Source organism: Anoplopoma fimbria, chromosome 24 (genome assembly GCF_027596085.1).
Source record: "Anoplopoma fimbria isolate UVic2021 breed Golden Eagle Sablefish chromosome 24, Afim_UVic_2022, whole genome shotgun sequence".
Taxonomy (NCBI): Eukaryota; Metazoa; Chordata; class Actinopteri; order Perciformes; family Anoplopomatidae; genus Anoplopoma; species Anoplopoma fimbria.
This window is the reverse complement of record NC_072472.1, coordinates 6958593-6971164: the sequence shown is the minus strand read 5'-3', so window position 1 is coordinate 6971164 and position 12572 is coordinate 6958593. Positions and strand designations below refer to the sequence as shown.

General features: G+C 40.1%; 1 protein-coding gene across 3 annotated transcripts in view; it reads right to left on the bottom strand.

Annotated features, from left to right (window-relative positions):
- The window catches only part of gria4b (glutamate receptor, ionotropic, AMPA 4b), a 109381-nt gene extending 102281 nt beyond the window's left edge, over window positions 1-7100 (bottom strand). For all 3 annotated transcript variants that reach the window (XM_054626192.1, XM_054626193.1, XM_054626195.1), the window contains exons 1-2: window positions 7010-7100; window positions 1919-2077 (exon numbers count right to left, since the gene is read on the bottom strand). In XM_054626192.1, coding sequence (XP_054482167.1) covers window positions 1919-2077; window positions 7010-7100 — 250 coding nt within the window. The remainder of the gene's footprint in view (window positions 1-1918; window positions 2078-7009) is intronic.
- Window positions 7101-12572: the final 5472 nt, after the last annotated feature.

Sequence of the window (12572 nt, the reverse complement as noted above, 5' to 3'; positions counted from 1 at the left end):
TCATAAATCCGTTTAGAAATCAAATGAAAAAGGGAGCTCATTTTAACTCCCCTATAACAGAACTTGCCTCAGAGTCATCATGTTTTTAAGTTTTTCTTCAGTATTAAAGTAATCCAGTGAAAGCTGTCTGTAAATAAATGGGTTAATTTTAGTCATGAAACTATGCTGACAGCTAATTCAGCATATTTTTTATTGTGCCTATTTACCAAAATGCGATTTCAGAAACCCCGGAGGGGAAAACCAAGGGAAATATATGGCTCTACAAGGTTATACATAAAAATAAGAAGCAAAACTTTTCTAAAAACTTGCGCTCCTAGTCTGATTGCAGAGATAGAACATTTCTGAAATACGCCTCTGGTCATCACGGCGCACTACAACCCCCTCTATTACCCAACAAACATAACAGCACTTCATTCTCTGCTTAATTTAGCCATTGATTTTTCTAACACCAGATCCCAACACAGATAGTAGAAGACATCAGGTTGCAGTGCTTTATGGTCTCTGTGGGAACCCCCACCCTCCGCACGAACACGCACACACACACACACACACACACACACACACACACACACACACACACACACACACACACACACACACACACACACACACTCAATTAGAAAGAAGCAAAGAAAGAGGACGTTTCCCCAGGGATCATCACTAAAAAAAAACCAAATCACTGCCTACAGTTAGGAGATTGTGTGTGACTGTTGTCTGTGTTTACAGCTGCTGTCCCCTTCAGTGTGTGTGTGTGCGGCTTTGCTCAGATCAGATGTGAACCAGCAGACACTCACAGACACCGCTGTTCTGCCACATCGTCACACACACACACACGCACGTGCATGCACACTCATGCACTCATGCGCATGTACACACAACGAGCTGGTTTAGTGGCAGGATGGAAACACAACCTAAATTTGTGTCAGTTTAAACATTTCCACTTTTTTCATTTGGTATGAAAACGACACTCATGTTTTAGTAATATAATGGTTAACTGCTAATTATAATCAGCATTTCTATCCATCATGAAAACATTGTACTCACCAAAATAATTGCTGAAATCTAGGAACACAGCAAAATCACAAAAAATTGGTCCAACAGGGCATCATACAAGTTATGTGAATAGTGGTGTGAGAAAGTATTGATACACTTGAGTACCATGATATTATGTTTTCTGATACTATATCAATTCTCAAAAACACTGCATTGATTTTTAATTCATGGTTTACATGCTAAGACTTGTGGCAGACAGTGGTTCGTCATTGTGTGCTGTGTTTTGATGTTGGATGATACAGGGACTGTGATAAATGCAAATGCAGATCCCACAGTTCTCAATTAAATTCACAAAGTAAACATTTTTGACTGCAATGTTATGCATATGTTCATGTGTTATAAGGGTTTTCCTAAAATAAGATATTCCAAAAAAAATCACAATATATCCGCTTACAGTAAAGCAACATATCGCAATTCATTTGATCGTAACCCCTGGATTAGAATTGCATATTCTATCCCCAGAATCTTGCCAATACACAACCCTTCACGTGGTTAGTGTAGCTTTATAAAAACTTTAAAACATACCCATGCAAACTTCTCTAAAGATCACTAATTGATGTTCTGTATCTTGTTTGTTTAATCTATGCCGTAACAGAAATGTTAAAATTAGGAAGTTTCGTCCTTTTTTCCAGCTCCCTACTTACAACTCAAAAACTTGAGTACAATCTTGTTATCCACAGGAATGATGGAGAGACTGGCAATAAAAGAACAGACTTATCATTTAATAAAAAGCCAATATTGTCAATATTTCTTGATTAAACCCATGTCTGGTTACCTGACAGACAGAAAGCCTCCGTTTCCTGCTTAACCGAGATCAAAACCCCGGAGTGCACGAAAACCACATAAAACAATGTGACAGACTTACAGGCGTTGGTGACGGCGAAGCTGTTGGCCGTCTCGATGTTGTCCACGTGAGGCACCAGGTTGAACGGGGCTTCCGAGGCGTTCGGGCTGGTGTTGTGCAGGAAGATTGCCAAACGGAAGGCAGTGTACTCCTGATCAGTGTTTCTGATGAACAGCCCTCCTGAACAGAAGAAAGGCAGAAACAACAATCTCATCTTCATCTCCAGCTTTTCAATAGATGGAAAACCAACAAGAATTCAAGAGCCACACACTCTTATTTGATCAGATTGAGACTCCATTTTAATAGTTCTTGTTAAGTTAGAATTGTACCATCTTCGCTGTAAACTAAAAGTTCATTTTTAGAAAAGGAAACAACGAGATTTGTTTACATCGTCTGTAGGGGAGGATCACAAAATTTAGATCACAGTGAACTTATTGTAAGTCGCTTTGGATAAAAGCGTCTGCTAAATGACTGTAATGTAATGTAATGTAAATTAAACTATAGTATATACAGTATTCCATTACTGCTGAGGGCAACCTGGAACATCTTCAAGGGTCCCGATTGGAGAAGTAGAATTGGACTAATATGGGCACCAAACCAGTCTGTCTGTTATTGTTGCTAAGACATTTAAATATTCCAATCACCTATTTTTAATGCACATTTTGAAGTACTGCATTTGAAAAGCTATTTGGAGAAAGCAGAATCCACCAGAACTTCCGCAACTGCAGAATTTTTTTTGCCATGTTGCCATCCTTAGACACATACTGCTAGCGTGGCTAAAAACTACCTGGTAATAGTTTTGGGGACATATTTGCAGCGTGGGTAAAAACAATAACAAAAACACATATCTAAAGTAAAAAGAACTGAGGAAATGACCAGGATGATCGTGGCAACAGGAAACCAAGGTCCTTGTCAGGTAAACATAGGTTACATTAGGCATTTGATCAAACATCTGCTGTTTTTCTTGTGAGGAAAACCTCAACATGAGGTTTGAAAGCTTTTATCAAATATGCATTAGGGTTTCACAGACTGTTTTAGTAGCTAGCTTTGGTCAGAGAGGAACCTCTATCATATCAGAGGTAGACACAGCTGACTGGACAATATATGAAATGTAATAAAAGACCAATATTGGTCGGGTAAATCACTATGGCTGACAATTCTGTATTAATCTATAGCAACTCAAGACTCTTCAATCCCCACTGGGCTACGTGGCGATGTACGATACAGTTTGATTAGCATGTAAATTACCATTGTTTCATTTCAATGCAAGCACAAAAAGTGATATAATATTCTCAGAATATCCTTCTGGACCAGCACTGTTTATACGCTCGCTATATATGCTCGAGTGTCAAGAATCAGTTTGGCATCAGAGATGAGATATGCTTTTGGTTTCTTTTTTGCTTTCTTTTTAATTTCCTTTGACATTACAGCCTTCTTCATATACGAAGATCTAGACTATGCTGTTCATGGTTGTGCAAATGTCAATGGTGTTTTAGGTTTGAAGCAGTTTTCTTCACATTTAAAAATCTAACTTAAGGCTATATTTCTTGGGATTAGGCCATATAAATGTCACATAAAGCAAAATGCCAGGGTGTTCTTTTTATGGCTGACCTCTTTAAAAAGGTAAACTTTAGAATAGTTTACTCCTTGATGGTGCTCATTCATGTAAATCTCTTCCATCTTTTTGCATAACTCTAGTAAGGGTTAGAAAAAGCACTGGGGCTGCTATGAATTACATATCATTTCCACTGTGATGGTTTCATGTCCCACTGACTCACACTTGCAACCAAATGCTCACAGGAGATGTTAATTCTATTTACAAAAAAAAGGTGTGAACATTTAGATCATCTTGGCAACCGATCAGTAGGAATATCCTTTACACATTTAGAACTAACACTTTTTCTCTTCCAACTCGTCAAACACAGCCACCTGGTCAGTGGCCCAAAGCTTCAAATGAATGAAATATATGACGCTCTTGGTTCCCCTCTAGTGAAGGTTCTGGATGTGTCAGGGATGGCGGGTCAATTTCTGCTCCTTCCATACAAAGTGTCTTTTTAAAGTAAACTTCCATTGTAGGTTTACGTAGGTTTAAGGTTTACTTGCGCAACAAAAGCACTTGGTTGAGTTTGGGAAAAAGATTTTTGACATAAAATAACTGTTTGTTACATACCTGGTATTTCTTAAGTATGTAAGTTATGTGGCAAAACTACGGTAAAATAAGTAAATGTTGACTTAAACATTGGACGCCAACAGCAGTCTACTGGGTGTATGTCCTGTGTTTGTTTGACCAATCCCAACCTCCTGCTGTTCTGACCATCTTATAATGACATAAATGGGTTGACATTGGAGTTAGTTAAAAGCCCGATGTGTTGGGAGCAGAAATGTGTGGTTCAAATATGAAAACTTATATTCACCGCCAATTAAAAGAGGAGAAAAAACTTAAGCTATTTCCTAAAGCCAACTTATTCAGCTACGACTCTCCCTTCTTCTAGATGTTACACAAAATGAGATTCAGTACAGAAGAACACAATGTAGGGGCCCCAGATTTTTAAGCGTCATAACCACCATATGGCTTGCAATCAATATAGTCTTGGGTGTCCAAACAGCCTGTTATCTAAATGATGACATCCGATCACAGGCCTTTAAATTTACACCTACTGTCGACAGTGCTCTTGTTACTTCTGCTCGCTATTTAATCAGATCTTCTTGTGCAAATCAGGCATAGCATGTCTTACGTCGAGAGAAGCAATGTAGGATACCCTCCAGAGGACACCAAGATGTGCAAAGTGGTTAGATGTCATATGGAAATGGCCGATGGTATATATATACGATACAAGAGCCTTGCTAACAACGCTAATGTAGCTAAGTGTCAGTGGATAATCAGAGCCAGTGGCGAAGCTTGCGAGCATACTGCTAGCTCGGCTACCCCTGTTGGTCACATGACCATCGTCTTTCATCTCGTTGTGGTCCCTCAAGAGTTTCTTTTTCTTTTAAGAAGAAGGGGCGTTCTTTGCCATCTTTAGCTTTTTGGCAAGCAGCTTGATGTAGCAAGTAGATGTCATAAACACCAGGCTGAGATCCATGTGAGCCAGATCACCTTCAGATGTGGTCTGGCCAATTCCAATTGCAATGCATTCTGCAGCAACGTGTGTGTGTTTTTACTTATCATGATCACGTGTTAATACTAGGTGTGAATGGAGTTTCCATTTGTGGTGATGTGAACGGTCTCATTAAGTCTAAGAATATGGCAACACCTCAGTAAAATATCTCTAAAGAGTTGCAGACAGATTACATTCCCGCACACACACACACACACACACACACACACACACACACACAGCCACTCAGATGTTGTTAGGATATTCTTAAGAAGTGACGACAGCTTCAGGATCCTTAAAAGAGAACCTGTAGCATCTTACAGAACTATGAAAGACCTTTTAGTGATGCATCTGTACACATATCAATGGTATCAGAATGAATCTGTGGCAGTGGTGAAGCATGTTTGCCAAGGCTGTATTTGTGCACTTGTTTCTGTGTTGCAGGCATTTGTGCACAGTAAATGTTCCACTGCTAATAAGTGTTGATTTTTCAGTGACAATTATATGAAGCTGAGAAGTGTCGATTGGAGAGATGTTTGTCATCTCTGACTACCGATGGAGCTTTGTTTCGGCTGCTCAAAATTAGATCTAGGGTTAAATGAAGCCTGGTTGGTGAGGAATCACTGGCACATAGTGGATTTTTACCCTCCCAGAGCTCAATTACAGGGCTGAGAGGGGAAATATGACGACACTGGTATTACATCAGCAATGTTTGCTATCATTTGCAGAAATGCTGTGAGCCAAACGATTTTGTTAAATGCTTTTAATTTGAAAACACCAGGAATATGTGTCTGAAATTGCAGAAAACGTGTGACCAAAAAAATATTCACACACACACACACACACAGCAGTAGTTTTGCTTAAATCAGAAGCAAACATTACTTGAATGTTCATCATGATGGCAGCATTTTCACTGATGTGAGTTTAAACCCCCACCCAGCTCAAGTGTCCTCAGTTCCAGGGGTGCTGTCTGTAACAGGACCCTGACCTCTGACCTCCCCCGGAGGGGCAGGGGATTCGGGTATCACATTGATATAAAAAGACAAGGAGAATCATTTGAGCAGCTTGTCATTTTTCATCAGCCCAACTGGTCCTGATGCGCCTCCACTCCGCTACAGTGCAGTGGAGGATAAAGCCACACACAAAAAAAAAGTCAGTTTGAGCAAATGCTAAAAAAAAAAGATTTAAACACCTACATCAGGATTTTTATTTTACACAAAACAGCATGACTGACTGCTTTACTGATAATTGATTTTTTTTGGGGAGGTTTGTGATGATCACCAACTGGAGGTCACAGTTTGCCCTTCTTTTCATTCCCTGCCTTTAAATCAACCAAGTCAATCTGTCCGCTGGTGAAATGAAAACCATGAATCCATCACATTTATTTCCACCCACGACTGTTAAGTTGTTTAATGGAAACATGCAGATGTATAAAAACGTTAAAAATATATTTAAAAAAGAGTGGAGCTGTAAGGCCCCCTGGGACCGTGGCAGAGGTTTATTGCAGCGGGGTCTGGGAGCATGTTATCAGCGGTCAATGCACACAGGCAGCCTGCATAGGGAATACACACACACACACACACACACACACACACACACACACACACACACACACACACACACACACACACACACACTCTCTTTTGCTGCCCTGATCTGCTGCAGTGGCGGAGTGCACTGGGATACACACTGTAGCCTGCAGATACAAAGCGCATTAGGTGTGTGTGTGTGTGTGTGTGTGTGTGTGTGTGTGTGTGTGTGTGTGTGTGTGTGTGTGTGTGTGTGTGTGTGTGTGTTAGTTAAACATGCACATCATCAACAGTGGAAAGCACACTGTCTCCCTGCACGTGATATTTTAAAGAAGAAAACATAAAAGACTGCAGAAGGGAAATTAACAATTCCCACTTTGAGTGGTGCCGGGGTGTTACATGGCAGCAGACAGGACGTCCTCACATTCATTCACATGATTTATGGTCTGGTCGGAATGAACATTTTAAAAGGCTCTCACACTCACCGATCTGAACGCTGCTCGGGAAAGCACCCATTGCCAGTCCCCAAAAGCCAGAGAATATCAACAGAAACCAGTAGCGAGAAGAAATCCTCATTTTGTTTCGGTTATAAACTGATGAGAGACATCGAGCAGGTTTCATTAACACCTCCGGGGCAAAAGCAACATCACAGGGGTGTTTAAAAAAAACACACACACACACACACACACAACAGAGATGAAAAATTAAAAAAAATATCAAATGCCCTTTAAATATCCATGTCTGCTTTGGATGTTATATGTCTCTCTCTCTCTCTCTCTCTCTCTCGGATATCCCCCCGCAGTGCCGCTCGTTTCTGTGCCGTCAAAAACTGCGTCCGTCCGTCCGGCGCTGGAGATTTTTGCGCACAACACCACCAAGATGAGGTGGGGTGGGCGGGGTGGTGTAGGGGGTGATGGTGGGAGGAGGAGGAGGAGGAGGAGGAGGAGGAGAGGAGGAGAGCATCAGCCAGCGGCGGCCAGTGCGTCTGGATGCGGCTCAACTCACACATGTGCCTTTTTTCTTTTTTTTTTTTTTTTTTTATACCAGGACCAGGGCAGGAGGGCAGGAGGGGTGTCTGTCAGTCCGGAGAAGAGTCCCTGTCCCCCCCCCAGCACCTCGTTTATCTCCCCCCAAAAAACTTCCAGAGCCACAGATGTGAACATACACAGTGAGTGTGTGTGTGTGTGTGTGTGTGTGTGTGTGTGTGTGTGTGTGTGTGTGTGTGTGTGTGTGAGTGGCTCACAGAGGAACTAAATGTTCTTCTGAGCTCTGAACATGAACACTGATATCTCCCTCTTCATGCACAAATCATTCCGCATGAATCCTTTTCAAAAAAGGTGCCATTCAAAATGCATTAATAGGATTAAATAACAACCTATAAGGTTTGTTCTAGGTCTTTGACCTTTCTTTTAACTGGATTAAAGTGGCTTCACATTGGATTATTTCAACATATTCTCATTTACTTAGGTTAAGGCAAAAAAACTACTTTGTTAGGTTTAGGAAAAACATCTTGGTTGGGCTTTACATAACTATATAAACAAAGTAAAATGTAAACAATACATCATATTGCCCACACAAACACTTTCTAACTCTAGTATCCTGGGGGTAAGTCATGGGTTTGTTTGGACCACTCAGCATGTTAGTTTTTTTAAGCTTATGTAATTACACTCCAGCAGCATTTTCTCTAAATATTAGTAATAATGATGCCACGGGGTTTACATTAAAGTTACTTGAAAGCCTAGTGCATCTGATTCAGGTGCTAAAGGTGCCTTGTGAGTCCTATCAGACCGCGAGGGGCGAGACAAAGATGCCCGTTTGACTTTTTTGGGGATCACAGGAACATTATTTGAGAAATAGTCACTGCAGTTTAAAATTTTCTACAAGAATTTTTTTATAAACTGTAATATTTATAAGGAGGCATAGATCTGTTTTCAGCTGCACTTCCTCTAATGGCCACTAGATGCTGAAATGCCAAGAAAACTCTCCAAGCCATTGATTCCCAAGCACTGGTACCTCAACGTCATACTATCACGTCTCAACTTGCCAGGTTCAGTGTTTTGGCCAAGAATAGATTGACATGGACTTGAGGAGCCGGGGATTGTAATGCTGATCTTCAATAATTGAAGAATGACTCACTTTACCTCTGAGCAACAGTGGCCAACAAAGTACTAGAGCCCCCCCTCTCTGCCAAACAGCCTCGTCCTGCATTAGAAAAAGCATGCATCAAAAACTAGAGCTGATAGAACAATGGCCAAGCGTCAGGGGGGAAGAAAACACTGAATGTGTCAAAAAAAGAAGCCTAGTAGGCATGTAACTGTAGACCATAAAGAAATACATAATTCAGACTGATAATTATGTAAAAAGTTTATAAAAATAAACCCCAAAAAACTCATCTCTGTCGCAATATTCACAGGAAATAATCTGCTCAAATTCTTCCAAAGCTAAAACTTTTGTAATTAACTATTTGGGTTAATTGTACAGTTCATCGGTTGTTTGTGCTATTCTTTTTATTCATTGAATATAATATGAAATACACCTAAAATATATCATTTGGTCAGGGGTCGGCAGTTTACTCAATGGTAGAAAATGGTCTCTTAAGGAAAAAGGTTGGGAACCACTGCTCTAAGGAGAAGTGGAAATTAGTAATGAGACTTCAAGGACGTCCAGGCTTTAGTCTCCTTGGGGCGATGCAGTAAAAAAAGGAACTGCAGGAGGTAGTGAAGCTGCAGTCCGCTCAAGTTTGGCTTTTTTAAAGGTTTGTATGTTGCCTCAGGTAGACCTGCTTGATAATGAGCATCTTTGTGTGAGACACTGTTGGAAGCAGTGCAGGAAGTTGATTTAGTTTTTTCGATGTGAGAAAGACTGGGTACCATCACTAAACTTTCAAGCAGGAAATCCCAAAAAAGGAGGATGAGCACACATTCATCCTTGAGCAAAAAACAAAAAACTAAAATTCAGCCTCTGACTCTACAAGCCAAGCTGCCATCTCTAATAATATCAATGGAAGCTTAAACCAATTTAAAGAAACCATTGCTGCAGATAACCAAATTGATATTTATGAGATTTTATAATGTCATTTTACATTTGATTCACAAGGGGCTGGAAATTCCAACTCCAACTCTAAAGCAGGTTGCACTTATAGACGATACCAAAAATTACATTTCTATAATAAGTTTGACCAACAGATGTCCTCTCGACAGTACCATTCACAGACGAAGACCACGTGAGCCGTCTGAACGTTAACATTTGAGCTGAAATTACGTTTTGCACATAAAGTTCCCAAGGTCAAAAATGAACTCCCATTCATTTTTTCTTTATATCCTATTACATTTGTCACTGCAAAAGGTCTGATATCCCATAGAGATCCATAAAGATACATTTTAAATTACACCCTTTGAGAAAATGCTGCTGACGTTTTGAGAGGCTGACATGATTCCAGTATAACCACCCATATTACAAAACCATCATTAAAGCATACATGAACAAAATACTCCTAAATGATCACAACACACTGTTTCGAGCTGAGTTTTTATTTTCTTTAAGCGTTGTTGCTATGGAGCAGAAAGTGGTCTCTCACTGTGCAACAAATCTGCAAAAAGCAATAGTCCTCCACAGACTGTTAGGCTGATCACTTGCTCCCTAATTGCAGTTTTTGGAATTTCTGTCTGTACAACTCTTTTTGGAAATATCTACTTTGGGTAGCACTTGAGGGTGATGATGGAAAAAAAGCTCAAGGTTGTTCCTCTCCCGGTTTGAGGTTGCGTACAATCAAGTGTAATAAAATGTTCATTCAGTTGGTCTCCAGTCAGACAACCTATTACATTTTCAGTTCAACTTCTCTAAATCTCTGTTCCAAGGTGGGACAATTAGGGAACTGTATTTATGTTGATTTAATACAACAACTGCAACTGATCGGCTTTTCACTTCAGCCCTCAAATCGACACCAACAAGCAAATTGTGAGTTTTTTTTTATGAAAACCACTGTGCTGTTTTGGGTGGATTTGATGTGTGAATAACAACTAAACAGGACATTACAGTGTACATGGGAGTGGAGCTGGCCGTGGTGCTGAATGCTTCTGAGTGCGTTGCTATGGCTGACTTAGAAACAGCAACAGCTAACTGGATTCTGGGAATCCTCTGATTTGCTAAAATAAGACACATAGATTTTTAAAGTCAGGACACGGTGCCAGCCTGGCTCAGTCCAAAGTAAAAAAAAAAACGACAGACTGTATCTCATTTGTTTGATCCAAACAATAACAGACATATAAAGACTCCAATTTGTGGTTTTATGAATCCACCCAGCCCTTTTGTGCAGCATGTCCATCAAACCTGGCAACCTCACTGTGGCAACGAGACCATAGACTGTAAAGACTATGAACGTCTTCTCTGTGACGTCATCCATAGGTTTTTGTGGAGACTTTGTGAAGTTTAAAGTCGATAGCAGAGCAGACAGCTAGCAGCTAGCAACCTGAGACTGCACCTACCTGTCACTCAAAGCCGGCACGCTCTTAATTATGCATACATTTAAGCCTTAATAAAACTTAAACTGGTGAGTTAAATACAATTTCACTCATGTACTAGGATATTAGCAATAAAGGCAAAAAACATTTTTTGGACCAGGCTGTTAACATATGTATTTATGCTGTACAGTTGGGCATGAAGGTCTTTTGAGATTGACAAAAATGGCCATTTGCCACTTGGACACAGTCAGTGAAAGAACAATATACATTAAGTATATTTAACCCTCTGAATTTTCTTCTCGGGGTCCAGCCCAGAATGTTTTTTAGACGGACACGTTTCAATAATGGGCTTAAAGTGTCTGAAAACCAGCTGGCAGAGGCCAGTGTGGCAGCATAAGTGGAGAAAGCAGAAACCCATGCCCACACAATCAAGGACGACAGCTGAGGGCAAGTAGGAACCACTTTTTCTAATTTGGAGGCTTGTGTGAGCTCTTTGGAGGAGGCAGAAATCCCCCTCACAGTGGGAGTTAACTCAGCTTAATCACAATGTCGTCAATTTGGAGTCGATCAATGGCGATTTGGAAGAACTGCACATAAGAAAAATCATGTACGTTTACTCAAGTACAGTAAGGGAGACCCGGTATGAAAGGAACATTTTTCAGATAGGCATCATTTTAAAAGATAACATTACAGAGAGACTATTTTAAGTGTTACTTTTGACAGTCAGGATAAAAGACACACACAGGTGAGAATAAAGTAGCTCAACGGTATAAACTTTAATTGTGAATATTATTATTGTTTCTATCAAAAATGTTGTACAGTTTTCTTGTTAATATGTAATTGCAAAGATATTTTGGTCTTTAATTTATCTTATTTCATTCATTGTCACAGTTGTTACAGATCTAGCCTCGTGCTCGGCATCCTCAGTATATGCCTCATGGGACCAGTGCAGACAAAAAAAAACACTACATCCACACTTTCCCAGCCATATTCTGTCGGTGAAATATGACATACATGTTTTAATAAATCATTATTTCTGTAGAGGGACTAAAGAAACATCTGTTACCTTCGTCGAGACAATGACTCCTAAAGGGAAAACGGAAAAACTTTGACATGGCAAACTTCAGGATGTGTTAAAGTAGTATTCTATCAGATGATCATGACTATGACACATGAAACAATAAAGGCAACTCTGCATTTAAAAAAAAAAAAAACCACTTTGGATGTACTTTACGTGATCTAAAACAGCTTACCGGGTAAAACACAGCGTCAGTATGACGAATCCACATATGTGTTGTGTCGTGTGCTGTTATTAACATAGTTAAGCTAAGGGCTTTCAGAAAATCACTGCCTTACTTTCATCTTATGCTAATTTCATACAGGCTCTCCCCTACTTAAGTTCAATTTAAGGGTATTATATATACATTTTTTCTACCACATTTCAAAGGGAAATATCGAATGCAAGCATGCTAATGGTAGTTCATTTGATCATGCCTAAAATCCACGTTCAACTGTAGCGTCAGCATCCTCCTGCTTGTTTACAGCTGACAGTTACCCTCCCTCTTCAGTCACAACACCTGCTGTGCTT